The 19606-nt window shown below is 34.6% G+C and overlaps 1 protein-coding gene across 2 annotated transcripts in view; it reads left to right on the top strand.

Annotated features, from left to right (window-relative positions):
* Positions 1-875: 875 nt before the first annotated feature.
* The window catches only part of LOC131044299 (TMV resistance protein N-like), a 72790-nt gene continuing 54059 nt past the window's right edge, over positions 876-19606 (top strand). Inside the window, exons 1-5 of one of the 2 annotated variants that reach the window (XM_059221663.1) lie at positions 876-1518; positions 1606-2593; positions 2697-2855; positions 16390-16818; positions 16902-18203. In XM_059221663.1, the coding sequence (XP_059077646.1) occupies positions 1049-1518; positions 1606-2593; positions 2697-2855; positions 16390-16818; positions 16902-18203 (3348 nt within the window). In that variant the 5' untranslated portion in view covers positions 876-1048. The remainder of the gene's footprint in view (positions 1519-1605; positions 2594-2696; positions 2856-16389; positions 16819-16901; positions 18204-19606) is intronic. The other variant, XM_059221664.1, reaches the window with a different exon arrangement.

Here is a 19606-nt window from a genome sequence, read left to right as displayed (position 1 = left end):
TTTAATTGGCTAATTAATTTCCTCCTATTTTTGTAAATTAATTAATGAATGAGAAATTATTAATTAATTTACCTATTTTTCATCAATTTCCTAATTTCCAAGTCATCATTTCTAACCTAATTTTCTAAATTCTCCTAAATTCCTAAATGTCTATTTCTATTTCAAATTCTTGTCATAAATCTTTGCATAGCAATTTGTCATAAATTGTCATAAATTGTCATAAATCCTTGCATAGCAATTTGTCATAGACATGTCATAATTTTGCTATTCTTGATTTGAATTTCCATTCGAATCACTATCATGCTAATTTGTTCATCTCTCCAATTTGTCTATAAATTGGATGAATTTCTTCAATCAAACCCCTAATAATCCCCTAATCAGATTATCGAATTTCTAATCAATCACGCTTCGAGTACTTTTGAGCCATTTTCTTACCTACTTGCTTTCAATCATGTATGTGCACTTGTAGGTGAGATCCACAACCAAACTATTTGAAGAGGAAAGAAGAACAATGGAGCCGCATGAAGGAAACATTTGGATTTACATCTAGTTTGCATAATCCTTATGAATGTTTCAATTTTCATGTCTCTATTGAATGTGTTTAGGATAGATCATTACATTTTAGTTTTTGTGATTGAGCTAATGATTAGTTTTTATAGTGCATGTGATGATTTCCGAATTCCTATGCTACAATATCATATCCTTTTCTTTTCTCCAATCGTTTTCAAGTAGTAAGTGGTAGAGAATTGTTTATTGTGGACGACAACACATCCTTAAAAAGTAAGTCATATTTCCCGACAAATGTATCCCTTGTTTTTCTCCAACAGCACTTCACGTTCCTTGACTACCTTCCACAAGTCGTTTTTACAACTAAATCCTTTGCACCGCCAAATTTCGGTGTGCACCTAAGTTCCAGTTAATTCTCATAGAACGCCGCTTCTCCGTGTCACGGTTCCTCGACGACATTAATGTCCTTGGTTTTCTTGTTCTGTGTTTATCCTTTTGCAAATTTGTAATTTTTGCATTACTCTGTGTGAGTGATCTCCTTATGGAACAAGTGTTTCCACCTTATCATGTTTTTATTAATCACAGAGGACCTGACGTCAAGAAAACGCTTGCCAGTCTCATCTTTCACGCTCTCGATACGCATGGATTGAGGGTGTTTCTCGATGAAGAAGAATTGCAAGTGGGCGATTCTTTAACCCCTGCATTCCGATCTGCCATTCGTAGTGCCGTTGTTCACATTGCTATTTTCTCCAAAGCATATGCACAATCCCCTTGGTGCTTGGATGAGCTGTTGTGGATGCTTGGTTCTGATTATACTTCTGCTAAGATTATCCCCATCTTCTATGACATCGAACCTTCTGAACTTCGCCATGTTGAGAATGGAGCATATGCCACAGCCTTTGAGGAGCATAGAAAGAAACAAAGATATACCGATGATCAAGTTGAAAGCTGGATAAACGCCCTCAAAAAAGTCTCTACTATTTCTGGCGTAGTATTCAGGACGGAGAAAGAGTAAGTATTTACATCACCTGAAAATATGTTAATGTAAAGTTCTTTACATATGCTTCTGGTTTATGACAAGATCTAAAATTGTTTCAGTGACCATGGAAAGCGTCCGAAAGAAATCGTAGAAATTGTATTACAAAAGGTGGGAAGGGAAAAACTGCATGTGTGTGAGTACCCTGTGGGACTCCGTGAAGCAGCAGAGCATTTCGAAAAGGAGGTTTTGAGTCCAAGTGAAATAAAAGGCATCCACGTCGTGGGGATTTTGGGGCCTGGCGGATCGGGGAAGTCAACTCTGGCTACTTATCTCTGCAACTCCATGTGTTCCCGATTCAAGAGATGTTCTTTCTTGCCAGACGTGAGTAAAAGAGATTTACCCTCTCTGCAGCAAACTCTGCTTAGAGATCTGCTGCGTGATCAGAATTTGCGTATTGAGGATACGCGTAGAGGTAGGACCTTCCTTCAAGATCGTCTGCGAGGGTTGACAGGTGTTTTCATAGTTTTTGATGATATAGATAGTACAAATCAAATAGAGAATTTATTATTTGTAAAGGATGTTGTGGGAAATGGCAGTCTGATTTTGGTGGCATGTAGAGACCAATCTTTGCTTGACAGTTCTCAAATAGAAATCTACAATGTCAAATTATTAGATACAAAACATGCCCAAGAGCTATTCAATTGGCACGCCTTCGGCCATATCAAACCTTTGGACAAATTGCAAGATATGTTAGAAGAGTTGATTCGAATGTGTGGCGGTTTTCCTTTGGCTTTGAAAGTTCTAGCGGGGCAGCTCCACAATGAACGTGATCCAAGAAAGTGGAAGCAGCGATTGGAAAGCCTCAGTAAACAAATGCCGGAGGACATCTTAAAGGGGATAGTAAAGCATAGCTATGAATCTCTTTCTATGAGAGAGAAAGAGTCCTTTCTAGACATTGCCCATTTCTTAATGGGGGAAGACACAGATCTGGTGGAGAGGATTTTGGATGGATTGAATGATAACGGCTTTCAATGCCTTCAGAGGCTCCGTCATAAATGCCTCCTGGAGTTTGAATTTGGAGATATAATTCGTCGAAGAGCACTACAGGTAAAAATTACCTGCAATCCTTAAATATGCGTAGATCATGATCATGATTATAAGTACTTAGAACTTTTTATTACCATAATGTAGCTAATGAAGTTACTCTCAGGATAAAAGCGAGAATTGGAGTATAGATGTTTGGAGAAGAGCGAAAGGGAGATTCAAAATAAGAATGCACGATTTAGTGAGGGACTTGGCAAGACAAATAGGAAGACAGGAGTTACCCCTTCGCCTTTGTTGCTCAAACGATAAAATGATCTCCACACGGGTACTTGATCTCTATTTTTTCAAGAGTTCTCGTTATAGTTTTGCCATTAAACATAGAAAGGCTTATAAAATATAAACAGAAGCCAAATTTTCCTAAAAACAATTATTTGCAATCTCCAGTTAACTACTATTAATGTTTCAGCAATCTCCATCTTGTAAGCAAACCTCTCCATGTTAGAAACAGGGGACTGAAGAACAGAGTAAAAACAGAACAAAGCAAAACAGTGATTAACGAAAGACAAACTTTCATTCAACAGTTTCAAAAATTACATTGACAACTTTTCTTACATCCCCTTACAGATCCATACTTTGACTACCAGATACAGGCTCAAACTCTAACAGCTCTGCAATTGGAAGGATTCATACAAAAATAGACTTGTGCAATATATGTCAAACTATAACATCTGCTGAAGAAAAGATCATAAATAAAATATTATATTTTACATTTCCCACAAAACGTGAGAAGCATGCTGATGTGATGTTGGACAAGTTGGAGTAATTCAACTAAATCTAACAAGGTATCACTACCTTCAATGCTCGATGAGATATGATTTCTAATTTGACAAGAGGACGGGCTAGAGGAGTAGATGAAAATTAATTCGTATCAATAAAAATTCTGTCCAAAATCTTCTTTGTTGCTTGTCTTTAATGTAGATTGATATGCTTGCAGACTGGATGATACGGAGCTGATTGCATGGTTGGGTGGTTGGGATTACTATTTCCAACACTCTTCCTTAATCACAACTACCATGAATGTTGTTGAATTCTCTATTCCTTTATTCATGACTGTTGTTTCTCTTGTCTCATTTTTATTGTTGATAAATTGATAATCAAATATTCAGATTTTCAAATCCTTTCCCCCTTTCGTTAATATCTCCACAACATCTCTAGATTTGTTGATCTTTTCTCAATCATGATGCCTTTGTATTTGCTTTGTCCAACTGTTGTGACAGTCTCTCAAATCTTTGTTTTCAAATCTTCAAAACATTATACAATCTGTAGTTATCTTGCTATACAATGATTTCTTTTGACTGAAAACATTTTTCATTCCATCTAAACATTCAAACTTTTTGTGACTGCTAACATTCTTCACATATGAAAATTTGTACAACTTTTTGAACATACTTGCGAGCTTTTGCCAACTAGGTCCATAGGCCCATCCACAATCCATTTTAATGCAACCTGTTATAGATTCCCTTTTCTATTCTTTCTTCCAACACATTTTTTCAGAATGATTTCTTAAACCACAAGTTTTACATGGATGCAAATCCCAACACATTTTTTTAATGTGACCTTCAACTCTTGTAATGAGAACAAAAGATTTCTTTCTTTCTATGGATTGATTTGTTTAAACATATATCATGTTGAACATCTTTTTCACCTTTGCTATATCCAAGCCCTTCATATTTTGGCCTCTTTATTGGCTGAATGGGCTCTTTGATTCCTTGTCCATACTTTCTCAATCCTTTACCTTCATAACCCATTTTCTTCATGATTTTGAAACCAACATTCCTTTCAAACCATCCTTTGTTATCAATATCATAATTAACATAATTTGCAAACACGTTGTCATCTTCTTTCTTGCATTCTTTATCACAAATAGTTTGAGCCAAATCACCTTTACCAAATAATGAACACAAATCTTTGTGTCACATGAAGAATCACTAATTAATAGTTTTAACTTCAAACATTCATTCCCTTGTTTTAGATTTAAAATTTCTTTTTTCTGTAAACTGTTTTCTTCTTCTAACATTTTTAACACTTCTTCCAAATCACCAAACTTCCTTTTGACATTATCAAATAACTTTAATTTCTCTTCTAATTTCTCATTTTTATTTTTAACTTCATTCAATTCTTTTTCAGGATAATATTTTTCATCTAACAAATTACATTTTTCCATTTGTTTCTCTTTAACAAAAAATATCATTTCTGAAATTTTTTTCTTACATTCCTTTAATTCTTCTTCGAAATCATTTGTTTTCTCTTTCTTTACTCTAACTGCTTTTCCCATTGCAACAAAAACTTTAAACTTACCTTGTTAAAAAACTTAGTTTTTGAACTCTAATTTTCCTTTCTATAACAACTTCTTTTGAAACTGCAGTTCTTTTAACTCTACAAATCTGTGATTCTGAGCGTGACTTCAACTTGGAAGCCCTTTTGCTACAACTATTCTTGGGATATTTCTGTTCACTAAGAGCTTTGTTTACAACAAACGATTTTCACCAGTTGGCTGACTTCTGAAAAATTAGCAAACTCTTTTCTCTTCTAAATCTGCAGCTCAAACCTTTGATTTCTACAAACACACTTGGACAGGATCTTCTATTGGCTGTGGTAATTTTTTTCGTAAGACAAACATTCTGATCTCCTTTTGTTTTTGGGTGACAAGTAAAACAACAGCATTTTCCTCCCGCGGTGATCTTCAGCCTTCAGGGTTTCTGCAGTCTTCTTTTAGCTGTGACTTCAACATAGACCAAAACTGTTATCAACCTTAACAGATGTTGCACTAATGTGCTTTAGCAGTGGCTTACATATCTCTGCAACACTTTCTTTGCTCACACAATGGCTGCAATCTTTGAACAAACTTTTAATTTCTACGGTCACATGGCTCTTACAACATTTCTACTCAACAGTTCTACGATGACTTCCAATTCAAATACATACAGCAATCTCCAAATAAAACAATGACCATTTGGCTTTAGATACAACTATAAACACTAGTGGCTGGGCAGAAATACTTCTCCAAATTCTTCTGGTTTTTAATTCATAGGTTACCATTGGCTTTTCTGGATCATCCACTATTAGCTCTAATACCACTGTTAGAAATAGGGAACTGAAGAACAGAGTAAAACCAGATCAAAGCAAAACAGTGCGTAACGGAAGACAAACTTTCATTCAACAGTTTCAAAAATTACATTGACTATTTTAACTTCAGCTTCTTCAAAGATACCATTATATTTTTCTGTTCTTACATCCCCTTACAGATCCATACTTTGACTACCAGATACAGATTCAAATTTTAGGGGAAAGGACCCAGTAGTTGTGCACCCTAACTTCACGCTTCTCAAAATCTTACGTGGAAATTTCAAATCACTCCGATTTTTTTACAGCAGCTTACTTGGCAAGTCCCCTGCTTATAACTAAGGTTTCAGGGCCACATCATCAAATATGATGCCACATCAGCATGTTTTTTGCCAATGTGTCCAAAACAGTCCAAAAATAAAGTGAGACCAATAGGTGTGCAAAAGAGCCCCAATACTTGTCCAGCTGATGTGGCATCACATGATTGTTTACTTTTCACAATAAATGGTATATTTCATACAACTATTGGTGCAATGTTATACAAAGGTTGGACATTAAATCAGCAAGTATTGGGTATTAAATCAACAACTTCTATCACAAGAATTGGAACGCACTCAACTACTGGATCCTTTCCCCTAACAGCTCTGCAGCTGAAAGCATTCGTTCCAAAATAGACCTGTGCAATATATATCAAACTATAACATCTGCTGAAGAAAAAAAACGTAACAAAACGTGAGAAGCATGCTGATGTGATGTTGGACAGGTTGGAGTTATTCAACTGAATCTAACAAGGTATCACTACCTTCAATGCTTGATGAGATGATTTCTAATTTGACAAGATGACGGGCTAGAGGAGCGGATGAAAGTTCATTCGTATCAGTAAAAATTCTGTCTAAAATCTTCTTTAGTTGCTTGTCTTTAATGCAGATAGATATGTTTGCGGACTGGATGATACGGAGCTGATTGCATGGTTGGGGTAGTTGGGATTACTATCTCCAACACTCCAGAAATTCTTTGTAGAAGATATCTTCCCTTATTTTGAGCTTCCATGACATTTGAGACCAAGTTCTTGTCCTAAGGATAGACTGACTAATCCGTTTCATTTCTTTGAATCTTTTTCATTTGGGACCTGAAGCACCGATTCCACCGATTCTGCAGTTTCTCCGCATTCCATCCGTTTTGCCAATATCGTTGAACCCTAATATCCTGTTTATCGTTGTGTAATTCTCATTCGGTGGATCGGAATCTGTCAAACTCTAGTTACTCACACAATTTGCAAAATCTACATGTGGTTGAGTTATCTTTAAGATTCCCCACTGATTCTTTTCTGCCAGTATGAACCTGAAATCTTCTCCTTATCATTGCCAGTTCATGAGATTTAAGAAGGATTTCCCTACAACGGTCCACATGTATAGAAAGATTTTCTGTATTATCTGATATGCTTTTGATTTTTGTACAACTACCAATTAACATGATTTTTAGGCTGGTGATCAGAGCACACAGAAAAATTCTTCCGCGCTTAGAAGTTCTCTCGGGCATCCAACCCATTTTCAAGTCCCCTATTTGCTACTCTCGGAAGACCTTCAAATACCCTCTAGTATGAAATTTGATAATGTGGTCAAAGACGAATTTGAAAAGGATTTTTTTCGAGAGATTGCTTCTTCTGCCCGTCCTTTGTCTATATATAGGTGTTCTTGTAGAGAAAAAATTATACTTAAGACAAAAACAATTCAACATCTGTCCTGTTTTTTACTGTAATTCTGATTGTAGTTCTATTTGGTTATAGTTATCTCATCTGATAATTAAAGATAATGCTTGAGAAAAATAATCCACTATTCGACTGTAGCGCACATCTCTAACTTATATCAATGTAATTTTAATCAAAAGTAGAACGAAATTTATTTTGTGAAATCCCCTGTTTGTTTTTTTGTCCTACAGCCGTATTGAAGGTTCCAATGCATCTGCGGCGTTTTAATCTTTTCAATAATCCCGTTGCCTGGAACAGTATTCTCGATTTCTGTTGCCACATTCATCAATCAACAAGTAGCAACCATTTAAGCTCGCCATAATATACAATGAAATGAGCCATTACTAGTAATTCATTAAACTACGTTATTCTAATCCTAACCCTTAGGTATCAGATTCTGCTATTCCTTGATGCCCGCAAGGCCACATAGTAACAAACAAACTTCAATTTGAGTACCAGATGCGACTTTCATGTTAAAATTTGAATTATACATAGATCACATAAGTATAAGTTAATTTGATGAAGCACACAATTATACATAGATCACATAAGTATAAGTTAATTTGATGAAGCACGCAATTATACATAGATCACATAAGTATAAAAGCAAAATATAGTTTCAAGAAATAACATATTTAGATATATAAAATTATAAATATTATCAAATTATATAAAACTCATGGAATATGAAATCCATGGCATTCAAAGTTCCAAACAAATATCAAAAGAAAAACTAGAAGTCTAAGGACTCAAAGGACCTTGCATCGTTTCTACGAAGGCATCTAAAGCAAATCTTGGATGATGTTGCAACCATAATCTCTAATTTCGTCTATGTGCCACCCAAATCAACATCATTTGTGTTTGCTTATGCTCTATCCTCCTCCTCTATCATGGCTATGATCTTAGCCTCTCTATTCGCCTGGTCAACCCAATCAAGCTCCTCATCACTAAAGATAGGATCCTTAGCCTTAGTGATCCACTCAAATTATGGATCAACCTCCTTTATCATGATGGGGTGGAGTCAGTGCTCAAAATATGCCTATGGCGAAGACAAATGTTGTAATGAACACAGACTAGATCATTCGACCTCTCGATGGATAGTTGATTGCTTTTTTTGGAGTACATGCGTTGAAACATACTCCAATTGTGCTCACAACCCAAAGCATTGAATGGTTGCTTTAATATGAAAATTGCGATTCTTTGAATGTTTAGTAACTGCACATCAAACATTTCCCACCATCTATCTAGGATAAGAAAAATAAAAGATCCAATATCATTATCCAATTTTAAATTTCATTTAATTAAATATTATTAAAAAAAAGAATTTTTTTTACTTTTTTAAACTTAAATTGTACCCTTAATATATATTTACCTAGTTGCAATGTCATTCGATTATCTTTGCATGTCACAAGGAAAGAGCTCTCCCTGTGCAAGTCTAAAGGTCTCGATATCATGGTCTATCTATATTGTAACATTAGGTAACATATGCTTTATCACTAAGTAGAGCCTATTCAAAACCTCCTCATCCACCTTGAAATCAAAGCGGTATTTGGAATGTTGAATTTGAGTAATAAGCAATTGCATATAGGGGCTTGTGAAGTTAGAGGTGCTATCTCCTATCAATAATCTCTAAAATGGGATGATACTTACCCTCAACTCCTGCATAGATGGATCTAATGGTCTCCTTGGCCCTATCCATGCCATCATATAGGTATCCCATTATAGTCTTCTCCTCATCAACAACTCATAGGAGAACTACCAAAGGCTTAGTGAATTACAATTATTGTGATACATTAACACAAGCGTGAACAAAATAAGTAATTTAAAAATGTCCATAGAAATTTAAAAATGTCCACTCCTCACCAACAAACATGTGCCTCAAAGATCCCTTTGATCAAAGCAAGGATTATAATGTGATGGAATTTGTTGCAAATCAAGTTACGCCAGGACAAGAAAACTCTTTATACCCTATCTATTGCTTCATTAGGTTGAGGAATTGTGCACAAGTTTTGATCCATGGAAGCTTAGAACAATCCTTCAATATGAGGTCAAGGTAGTGGGAAGCATAAATGGTCCAAAATAATGATAGGTCTCTCCTCATCAATAGTCCACCTATAACAATATAATTTGTTGCATTATCACCACATTCTCCCCACCTACCTCAACTAGGCATTCCTATAGAGCTTCACAAAAGAATGTGGCATGTTTGGCATGTCTTGGAGCATCAATTGATTTGATGAATATGGTGCCCCTTGAAAAAGATAAAATCATTGATTCAATAACACATAAATTAAAATACTAATCACTAAATCAATGCATTACAGGAGATTATATATACTTGAAGTGGAAACAAGAAAATTTAATAATGTCTTATTTCTTCAATAAATCCAACCATTAGTCATGATGGTACAACCCTTCGTCCATATCAACTATTTCTCCTCTACTGTGGTATTTACATCAACCACCTTTTGTGTCAAAAATGGGTCATTTATTCAGGTTTTTGAATTTTGCCCCACATACAATAATGGCATCAACCCTATTTTATGAATAAGTAGACCTAATACATGTCACAAATGAATTAAACCAATGAGGTGCTGTAAAATGGAGAGTTTAAATTTGAATTTGACACACCTCTAAATATAAGAATTCAAGAAACAAGAATCAAGCTATAAAATTTAAAACAATCAAACATAAAAGAATTATATGTCTATTTGCATCGTGTATGTCCTTTGTTCAAACCTATGCTCTCAATCTATAGTTGTGAACTTGGAGTAATGTGTTGTAAAAGATATGAATCTATCCTAGATTTAGGAACTTTAGGTCCAATGCTAACACTGCCATTACCATTCACATTAGCGCTAGCACTAGTACCAACACCAACAACTTTAACAACACCAACATTAGCACTACTAGTACCTAGCCTAACACCCTAAGAAGAACAAAATGAAAGCATGGAAGAAGACTCTCCACTACAACCAATGCCCACCATCTCCTCTTTTTGCCTCTTTTTTACTTCTTTTTGTAGCTCAAATATTTATATTTGTACTTACACCTCATGAATAATCTTAGCAAGCACTTGTGAGCATGGCACAACATCATGGGCTGATATATGTGCAAGATGGTATTTCAATCTTGTAATGCCTCCAGCATGATAAATTATTTTGAAATAAGAACAATTTACCTCTCCTTTCTTTTGCCTAGGAAATAGTTCAGTATCTTTTCAACATGGGTCCCTTCTAACTAGGATTTTGGACTTCATGATAAAAATATTTAAAAATATTAAAGTTTTTGCAATAACATATAAATACACAAATAGTTATCATTTGTTTAAAATAATTAAACTAATATTATAAATATAAGGTTTGCAACGATAAAATTAGCCTAGCGTTTGTTTAAAAACAAATCAAACATACCTAAGTTTCTTTTTTGATCTAGTAGAATAAAAAGAAGAAATTGAATTTAGAGAGAAATAAAATTTTTGGTTATAAAAACACAACAAATCTTACAAAAATCAACCTTAACTCTTAAATCAAACATGAAATCAATAGATAACCCCTTACAATCATTGGTATACATCTCTCGAATCACCAAACATAACTACATAGCAGTTCAAATATGATTCAACAATGGATTTAAGAACTCTATATAATTAAGAACCACAAATAAAAGGATATACTCAAGCATTTAGACAAGAAATCTATCAATTTAAGAATAGAATTATCATAATGTATAACTAATATTACACCACTTCCAATATGCATTCTTGTTGCATGACCATCAAATTTATATTCTTTAAGATCTACTTCAAATGATACATCAAATCCAACATTGATAAGTATAAGAAAATTAAAAAAATAGTAATTTTGACATGTAATTCTTTTTTAAGAAATCATTAATGATGAAAATAAGGCTCAAGCCATGGAAGAACAGATTGATTTTACATTAAATAATCATACTTGGGAAATTCAGTAGACTTTCTAGAATAAAAAGATGTGATAGGGGTAGTGGGTCTTTGAGGACCAAGTTTAAGGTACAGGGAGATGTACATAAGCATAAATCAAATCTAGTAGCAATGGTTTCAAAATAATTTTGAGTTGACTATAATGAAAAAATTCCTTTAGCAATTTGCTTGGATACAATAAGAACAATATTGACAATAACAACTCAATACAAGTGATTGTATAAAAAAATATGTAAAATAAAGAATTTCAAAATATTTCATTGAAGATGAAATATTTATGGAGTAGCCACCATGCTATGATGTCTTAGACTACAAAGACAAGGCCTATAAACTCAAAAATTTCTCTATCAACTCAAGGAAGTTCTAAAAGCATGGTAGTTTATTAATTCATTTGTTGAAAGGATCCATGAAGGAGGAATTTGAGATGACTAATTTGAATCTCATTAAATATTTTTGCATCCATGCGAATCAATCTATAAATTAGATTCATTTCTTAATATAAATATGACAAAGTATTTTTAAAAGATTCAATATAGAAATAGTAAACCTAGATCAATGCTAATGGTAATAGGCTTGAAGATAAGCAAGGATGAGAATGGATTGAATATTAATCCAACATTATATAAATAACTCATTACAATTCTAATGTACTTGAAAACTACAGGGCCAATCATTATACATATAATGTAAGCCTATTTCAAAGTTCACGGAGTCTTAAAAAAAATCTCATTAACAAATAAGATTATTTTTGTAGATATGTGAGTGAAATAAATAATTCTAGAATTTCATACTAAAAATTAAATGAGTTCTAATTCATAAGATACGGAATAGATAGTAATTGTGTAGGTAACATTGATTATAGGAAGGAGGAAGGGATTGTTCTTTTTGGAAGAAAGGTTAAGATTTATGATACTCTCTTTAGGGAAATTGTTGGGCTCTCCACAGAGGGGATGAAGTTATTTTGCTATAGAAAGTTCTCAGATGAAGCGGTCATCAAATTTTCCAAAACTAATAAGGAAAGGGAGGCGCTGGTCAAAATCTCTAATAGTTATTTTGATACTGGGAAGGTTAAGATGCTTTAGAGGGAGGTGCTCAGAGTTATCATGGAATATATCATGGTGGATGATAGATTTACCAAAGTCTATGGCTACCACTTTGTCCTCCTCAATCATTTTTGACAAAAGGTAAGGATTTCATTTCCTTACTTCTTGTTTTTCTCTCTGAAACATAATATTAAGAAACACTGAAAGAGCCCTAGGAAATATCATGTCCTGCGTGTAGGCCTTATTCAGTTAATCCATGAGCATTTTGTTAATATGTCGGCCCCATCTAACACCATTTCGCCTTCAGCCTCAGAAGGTTATAATACTTATATTAGCATGTCTGACCTGGGGTGAATGGGACGTTGATTGGGAAGAGGAACAAACTCCTCCCCCTAAGATTGGGTCAAAGAAAACCTTACAGAGAAAGCCCTCGAATAAAAAAGTCTCCTCTGTGAAAACCCTCACTGACACTTCTCAAAAAGCTAAAAACAAGGAGAAAGCCCTCCCCAAGAAAAAGTTGGTTTCCTATTCTGAGGATTTTTTGGAGGATTCTTCCGCTGCCCCAAATTCCACTGATGGCTCCCATACCTCTTACCCTCAAACCAACAAAGAAAATAGGCCCAGATTCCATGGAGATCTCAGACCTAAAGACCACTACTCCAAGTCTGACTGAGAATTTCTTGACAATATTTTGGCAATAGCTAGAAATCTGGTGGTTGACTACTTCAAAATTATTAAGTGGGTTTTTCCTGAAAATAAAGATTTGAGTATAAAGAACATGGTTGTTTCTAGTAAGCTGGATGAAATGGAAGCTAAAGGGGTGTCTCAGAAGGCTGCTAGGGTTTTATAAACCGAAGAAGAGAAGATGTTGATGGTCGAGTGCCTTCAAAGAACTGTCGAGTTCATGGATAAGATGAACAAGGAAAACGAGAAAAAAGATAAAACATCTGGAAGGGGAAGTTGGCAAAATCCAATTAACTTTGAATTCAATTATGAAGCAAAGCCACAAAATTGTGAAGAATTCTACTAGTACAATGAAAACCTTGGTGGATAAGCTGGAAAATACTCAGCAAGGGACTTGTAATATCCCTTGGTCTTATAGGTCTTGAATTTTATTTTTGAGACACAAGAAATATTGTCAAACACTTGCCGAACAGTCCTCCAATTTGTTGGTCTTATAAAATCAGACTGATATAACCTTATATAATGACTTCCCAAACTAGAAATGTCAACAATACCATGCATAATTCACCATCTAGGACATTCTAAACCTTTAACCACATATATACATGAGTTTACAATGAGTACGTATGCACTTACAACAAAGTGTCAATTTGTCAAACATTTAACATGGAACCTCAGATAAACAAGTAATCAAGAACACTCTTATTCCTCCTTAAATTCAATTGCAATGATCATACGAATTAATTTTAACCCAATGACCATACACTTGACACTAATTTCTGAGGACATTGGCAGCCATTAAAGTCTAAGTACAAACTGAAAATATAATGAAATGAACCTGGTAAATCTACAGAGGTATAGGAAGCCAAACGGTGGTCTACAATCTTTCCCAAGTGCCAAATACATCTTCTTATGTGACTGTTGAATTATTGTAGGTCTGAAGATACTGTTGTAGTCTGAAGACATGGAGAAGTGCAGCCCAAAACTCCTCCTCCAAGTGCCTGATTCTTCCACTAGAGGCTTAGCGTTGAACTTCTAGGAAAGCTTGGTTCTAGATTGATGTAAAATGAAGCGCATTTTAGATGTCATCTTGGTGCTGTTGAAAATGACTTAGAAGTACCACTGTTGTTGTTGTTGTTGTTTAAAGCCTCCAAAATCACTTAAAACTTATTGGAAATTCCTCTTAAAATAGTGCCTTCCACTTTAGTTGATTTCCAACCATCCACAAGCATCATAGGTGAAATCGAAGGGTTTAGGGAATGGGGGACCTGCTGCAACTCGGCCCCTCCAAACTATTAATTTATGCACTTAAATCACCAATATATGCCCTTGAATAAATCACCCATGTTCTCCCTTCATATCCAAATGAGAGAAATGAGTGAAAATGTGGTTCCAAGAGGTCTTTAACCTCTTTAACAGCAAGCTATAATTCCTTCGATCTACCTCCAATCAATCTCCAAATAATCAAATAGGAGTATCATTGTCCTCTTGATTTAAGAATAAGCTCCCATTATCAACCTTCGCCAAATCTGGAAATTTTGGAAGTCTGAAGCCAATGAAGTCTAATATAAAACTCTTTAAGCACCAATTAATAATCCAAAAGGTATCATTGTGGCCTCGCATCCAATCTGCAATCATCAAATGGTGAAATGGAGACATAAATTTATTGTAGCAAATCATTGTAGCACAACATTATAGCGCGACATTGTAGCGTGACATTGTAGCTGGAAATAAAAACTTCTGATATCAAACTTAATATGCTCAATATGAGTCTCAAGAAGAAGCTAGTGTTTCGTCCAGCCCTTCCTCAATCTGCTGAAGGTTTGCGTCCTCAGAGATTCAACTAATGCCACCATGCATCACTTCTTCAATTTCAAATCCAAATCTCCCAATCTCCTTGATCCTCAATCACCCTCTCCTATTTATCCTTTTCATAACCCATCATGAGATTCTTTCTAGAAGAGAGTAGGTACACTTTATTTACTTTATTAAGTGACTAATTTAATTATTATTTTATTTTTATACTTTAGTCACTTTTTAATTAAATTAATAAATATAAAGCCACTTTTTAATAATTAATTTATTTTAACGACTTTATAAAAAAATCATTTTTTCCTTATTACTCCTATTAGACAAAAAGCTAAAACTGGGGACATTACGGGACCCTATTTGTGGACTTGGAAGCTGACAAAGACACAAAAATAGGATTCCGGCCCTTCAAAGAGGACTAGAGCCAACCTAAAAAGGAAAACGGATTTTGCACCTCAAGAGATCCATGAGTTGAAGAAGGTGGTTCAGGAGATGAATAACCTTGAAGCCGCGATTGTTGATACATTAAAGTTCTTAGGTTAGTTTTGTTTGTCTGTTGTTGGCTTTTTGCTGACTTTTGTCTTGTTGTTATTGTCCTTTTGTGTTTGTTTAGCAACTTTCCTGTCTTAGTGAACTTTATTTGAATATTTTATCGTGCTTGTAAACTCTATGGTTTCGAGTCCCTGTAAAACCCATTTTTTCCTTAATAAAAAACATTGATGATAAGAAGCAAGCATCTAATTTTATTTTTTCACTTTGGAATAGATGCCCTATTATAAGCATCCAAGAAACAATCTATTGTCACTCTTTTATTAATAAAATAATTATGTAACAGCAACATTAGCAGCTTTTTAGACAATTTGGATAAAAAGAGAGTTAACAGATTTGATATACAAAGTACAAAAAAAATTGTGACAAGAATTCAACAAGTAACATATAGACATCAAAATACCATTTCATAAACAAACGAGAGATTTATTTTCAATTTTGTGAGTTTGAAAATTGCTATAAGTCAATGGAGCCTTGATCTATTGGTGAAGTTGAATGACTCCAAATAAAAACACTCAAATCTTCCTGAGTTCAAAGACTCCAACGATAATGCTGAAATTATATCCCTATCGAATAACCAAAACTACTGAATGTCACCATATTTATCGTTTCTGAGTTTAATATATTTCCTTCTCTCACTTGTCTTCATTCTGTTGGCGTTCTATTTTTCTTTGGCTTGCTGGACGAACGTTGTCCTTAGAAATGAGCCTCGTCCTCCACGTATATATTATTCTGCAATATCAGACATTTATTTTTGTAATGTGCATCTTTGTCATGAGGGGAGATTTGTAAAATAACCATATGATCTGCTTTTTTTTTTAGTGAACCGAGATTGAACTCTTACGTAAGAAATGTAAAAAGAGCTTGACATAAATCCATACATTTATTTATTTTAGAATAGACTTTTCCAAAAGTTTATAAATGGTGTTTTTCCATATTGTAGGATTTTGCTTACCATTACTCTGTGCAAAAGTATGATGTACGAGGAATTCGAAAAGACGAAGACAATGAGTTGCCAGTATTTTTGCAAAATCAAGATATATGTGGGTTAAAACTTCTGGCGGTTCAAAATTCCACTCATCTACAGCAATTCAACAGTGTATCTGGAGACTTGATATGGCTTCGCTTACGTCTCTACAAGGACTCTTCAAATCCTTCTGCCCTCTTACAGAGACGTTTAAGCAATCTCATCCTTTCTACTCATTTACAGACAAGTTTAAGAGGTGTAAGCAATCTCATTCCCTCTTCTCTCTTACAGAGACTCGGTTTAAATAATCAAATTCATTCTTCTCTCTTGCTGAGAAGTTTAAGAGTTTTGGAAGTTTTTGGTGTCAACCCTCAAGATTTCTGCACCTTGTTTGACGATCATGAGGTAACTTCGCACTTGATCAGCCAACGTTTCCGTTTTGCAATTTTAAATATTCATAGCATTTAAAACACTTATTGTTATGACAGCCTCCTTCGCAGCTACGTGCACTGGAAGTCGCATGCAATAGAGAATTTGGAAGCGCAAGCACAAGCACAGCTGGACCTTCAACAGTCGTTTCCACAAAACATGCTTCAACTTCAGAGACTTCACATTCATTGCAGCGTCCAACAAATCCTGGACAGTGGTTTCAGGCGTGGTTAGGAAAGCTGAATTTCAAGAACTTGGGTAAGATGGTTTTACGAAATATTCCAGGCCTGAAAACTCTCCCAATTAAGTTTGAGGAAGTTAGAAACCTGAGACATGTAGATCTATCTGGCTGCACGGATTTGGAGGTCTTGCCAGATTCTTTTACCGAAGAATTATTGCAACTTGAATATTTAGCATTGCGTGATTGCAGGAATCTAGTTTTCCAGGATTTGGGAAAAATCTCCACGCTTGAGTACCTCGACTTTCAGGGTTGCTCAATGTTATGGGAATTGCCTAAAGGAACTGAGGTTCAAAAGTTTTTAAAGCATTTAAATGTGGTCCATACTGAGCTGAGTGAATTGCCTCAGGGTCTAGAACAGCTGGAAGATCTAGAAGAACTCCATATAGGGAGCTCAGGATTGACAGAGCTGCCATCTTCTCTATATAATTTGAGCAGATTAACAGACTTGACTCTGATAGAATGTACTAATCTAATTTTTATTGACAACTCTATTCAGAAGTTGGTACATTTAGAGAGTTTTAGAGTATATAAATGTCGAATCAGAGCATTGCCAGAAACAATTGCATGGATGAATATGAAAATATTATATGTTCAAGAGTGTCCACTTGATTTGGAGCAGTTGCTGACAGGAGTGGAATCGGGAAAAATGTCACTGGATAGTTCTCAGGCGGAGAGAAGTATTGGGCAGAGTGCTCACCCAAATCGCTCAGGTTGTTTAACAGATTTAATCGTAAGAGACAGCCACATTTTACAGATACATATTCCTCGGGCCGAAAGTCTTTTTCCAAAACTTGAAATTGTTGATATGTCTGGCAATCGTCGTTTGACAAAGATCGGAAGCTTACCAGGCAACTTGATAAGTCTGAACCTGACCAACTGTTCAAAGCTGCGAACACTGGCATGCTTCTCTAACATGGCAAGACTTAAAGTTCTTGATATCAGCGGCTGTGATGAACTACAAACACTTAATGTGGAAGGTCTGAGTTCAATAGAAGTAATTAAAGCCAATGGGTGTTGGAAGCTGCAGAAAATTCAGGGTCTGAAGCTGTTGGAAAAGTTGTCTTGTTTACAGATCTCCTCCATTCTTACCGCGTACGCGTTATCTATGGCACGGCTTCTGGTGAGTCACTAAAACGATTCATAATCTATAATCTATACACAAAAGAATTCTAGAACACTTTCTTTTTTTCTTTACTTTCCATTATTTTACCTTTCTTTAATGTCTATTTAATAAATGATTACATAATCTTTAATCTTTAATGTGTTTGTGGCATTCAAGCAATAGAGTAGTTGAGCATGTACCAATTGTTGTGAGGGTGGTTGATACCTTTTGTTCTAAAAATTGAACAAATAAAACCTATTGTTTGAAACATAAAATATCATTTTTTGTTAGGAAATGTACCAATAGTTATTAGGAAATGTACTAATATTGTAAAAAGTAACCAATGAGGTGATGCCATATCAGCTGCACAACTATTGGGGCCTCTTTTGCAAACCTATTGGTCTCACTTTTTTTTTGGGGTGTTTTGGACATCTTGGCAAAAAGTATGCTGATGTGGCACCATACTTGATGATGTGGTGCTGAAAGCTTAGTTATAAGCAGGGGACTTGCCAAGTAAGCTACTATAAAAAAATTGGGAGTGATTTGGAATTTCCACATAAGATTTTGAGAAGCACGAAGTTAGGGTGCTCAACAACTCGTGCTCTTCCCCTAGATGCAATACATGGAAAAGTGAATTTTATATTGAAGTATTAAAATTCTCATAGAAGATTTTTTAAAATTTAAAAAAGCTATCAATTATATGATATCACTTCATTTTATCCATAGATTTTTTAGTTCATTTTGGACACCTCAAGAATAAAACAATATTGATGTGACATCATATTTGAACATAGACTACAAAATAATCTTTTTTAGTAAAAACAACTTACAAATAAATTTCTTATAAAATTAAAAATGATTTAAAATATCTACATGAAATTTTGAAAAACATAAAATTAAACTTAACATATAAATCCCTATCCCTTGATATTATTATCCCCAAGAGATTACTACCACAAACAAACAGCTTCTACAAAATGAACTTAATTTTCAACAACATCATGCAAAATAATTTAGCAGCTCATTACATCAACACATGCCTTGCAAGACTGAAAGATTTAAACAAGTAGCACTTACACTACACTGATCTAAAAAAACAGAAAATAAAACTAGAAATTAAATGCTTGAGTTGTGCATATAGCAAAACACAAACCGATTTAAATTCAATGAAAATAATAGTATATGCATCATACATATATAGAGGTCTTCACCGAACAAAGAGAGCTAAAAATAATAGTTCTAAACTTAGAGAAGTATATGCATGTAATTATTCAAACCACTAACAAACTAAATTAAGGTCTGTCCGTTGATCAAGTGCAGCTGTAGTTTAACATGCAAGAACAACGCATGCTGATTTATTGACAGGAAATTAAAAAAAAACCTAAAAATAGCTATACGGTGGTAGTTGCAGTTAGAATCCA

Source organism: Cryptomeria japonica, chromosome 5, assembly GCF_030272615.1.
Source record: "Cryptomeria japonica chromosome 5, Sugi_1.0, whole genome shotgun sequence".
Lineage (NCBI taxonomy): Eukaryota > Viridiplantae > Streptophyta > Pinopsida > Cupressales > Cupressaceae > Cryptomeria > Cryptomeria japonica.
Note: the sequence above shows the minus strand (reverse complement) of the source record. Positions and strands in the feature narration are given on the sequence as shown.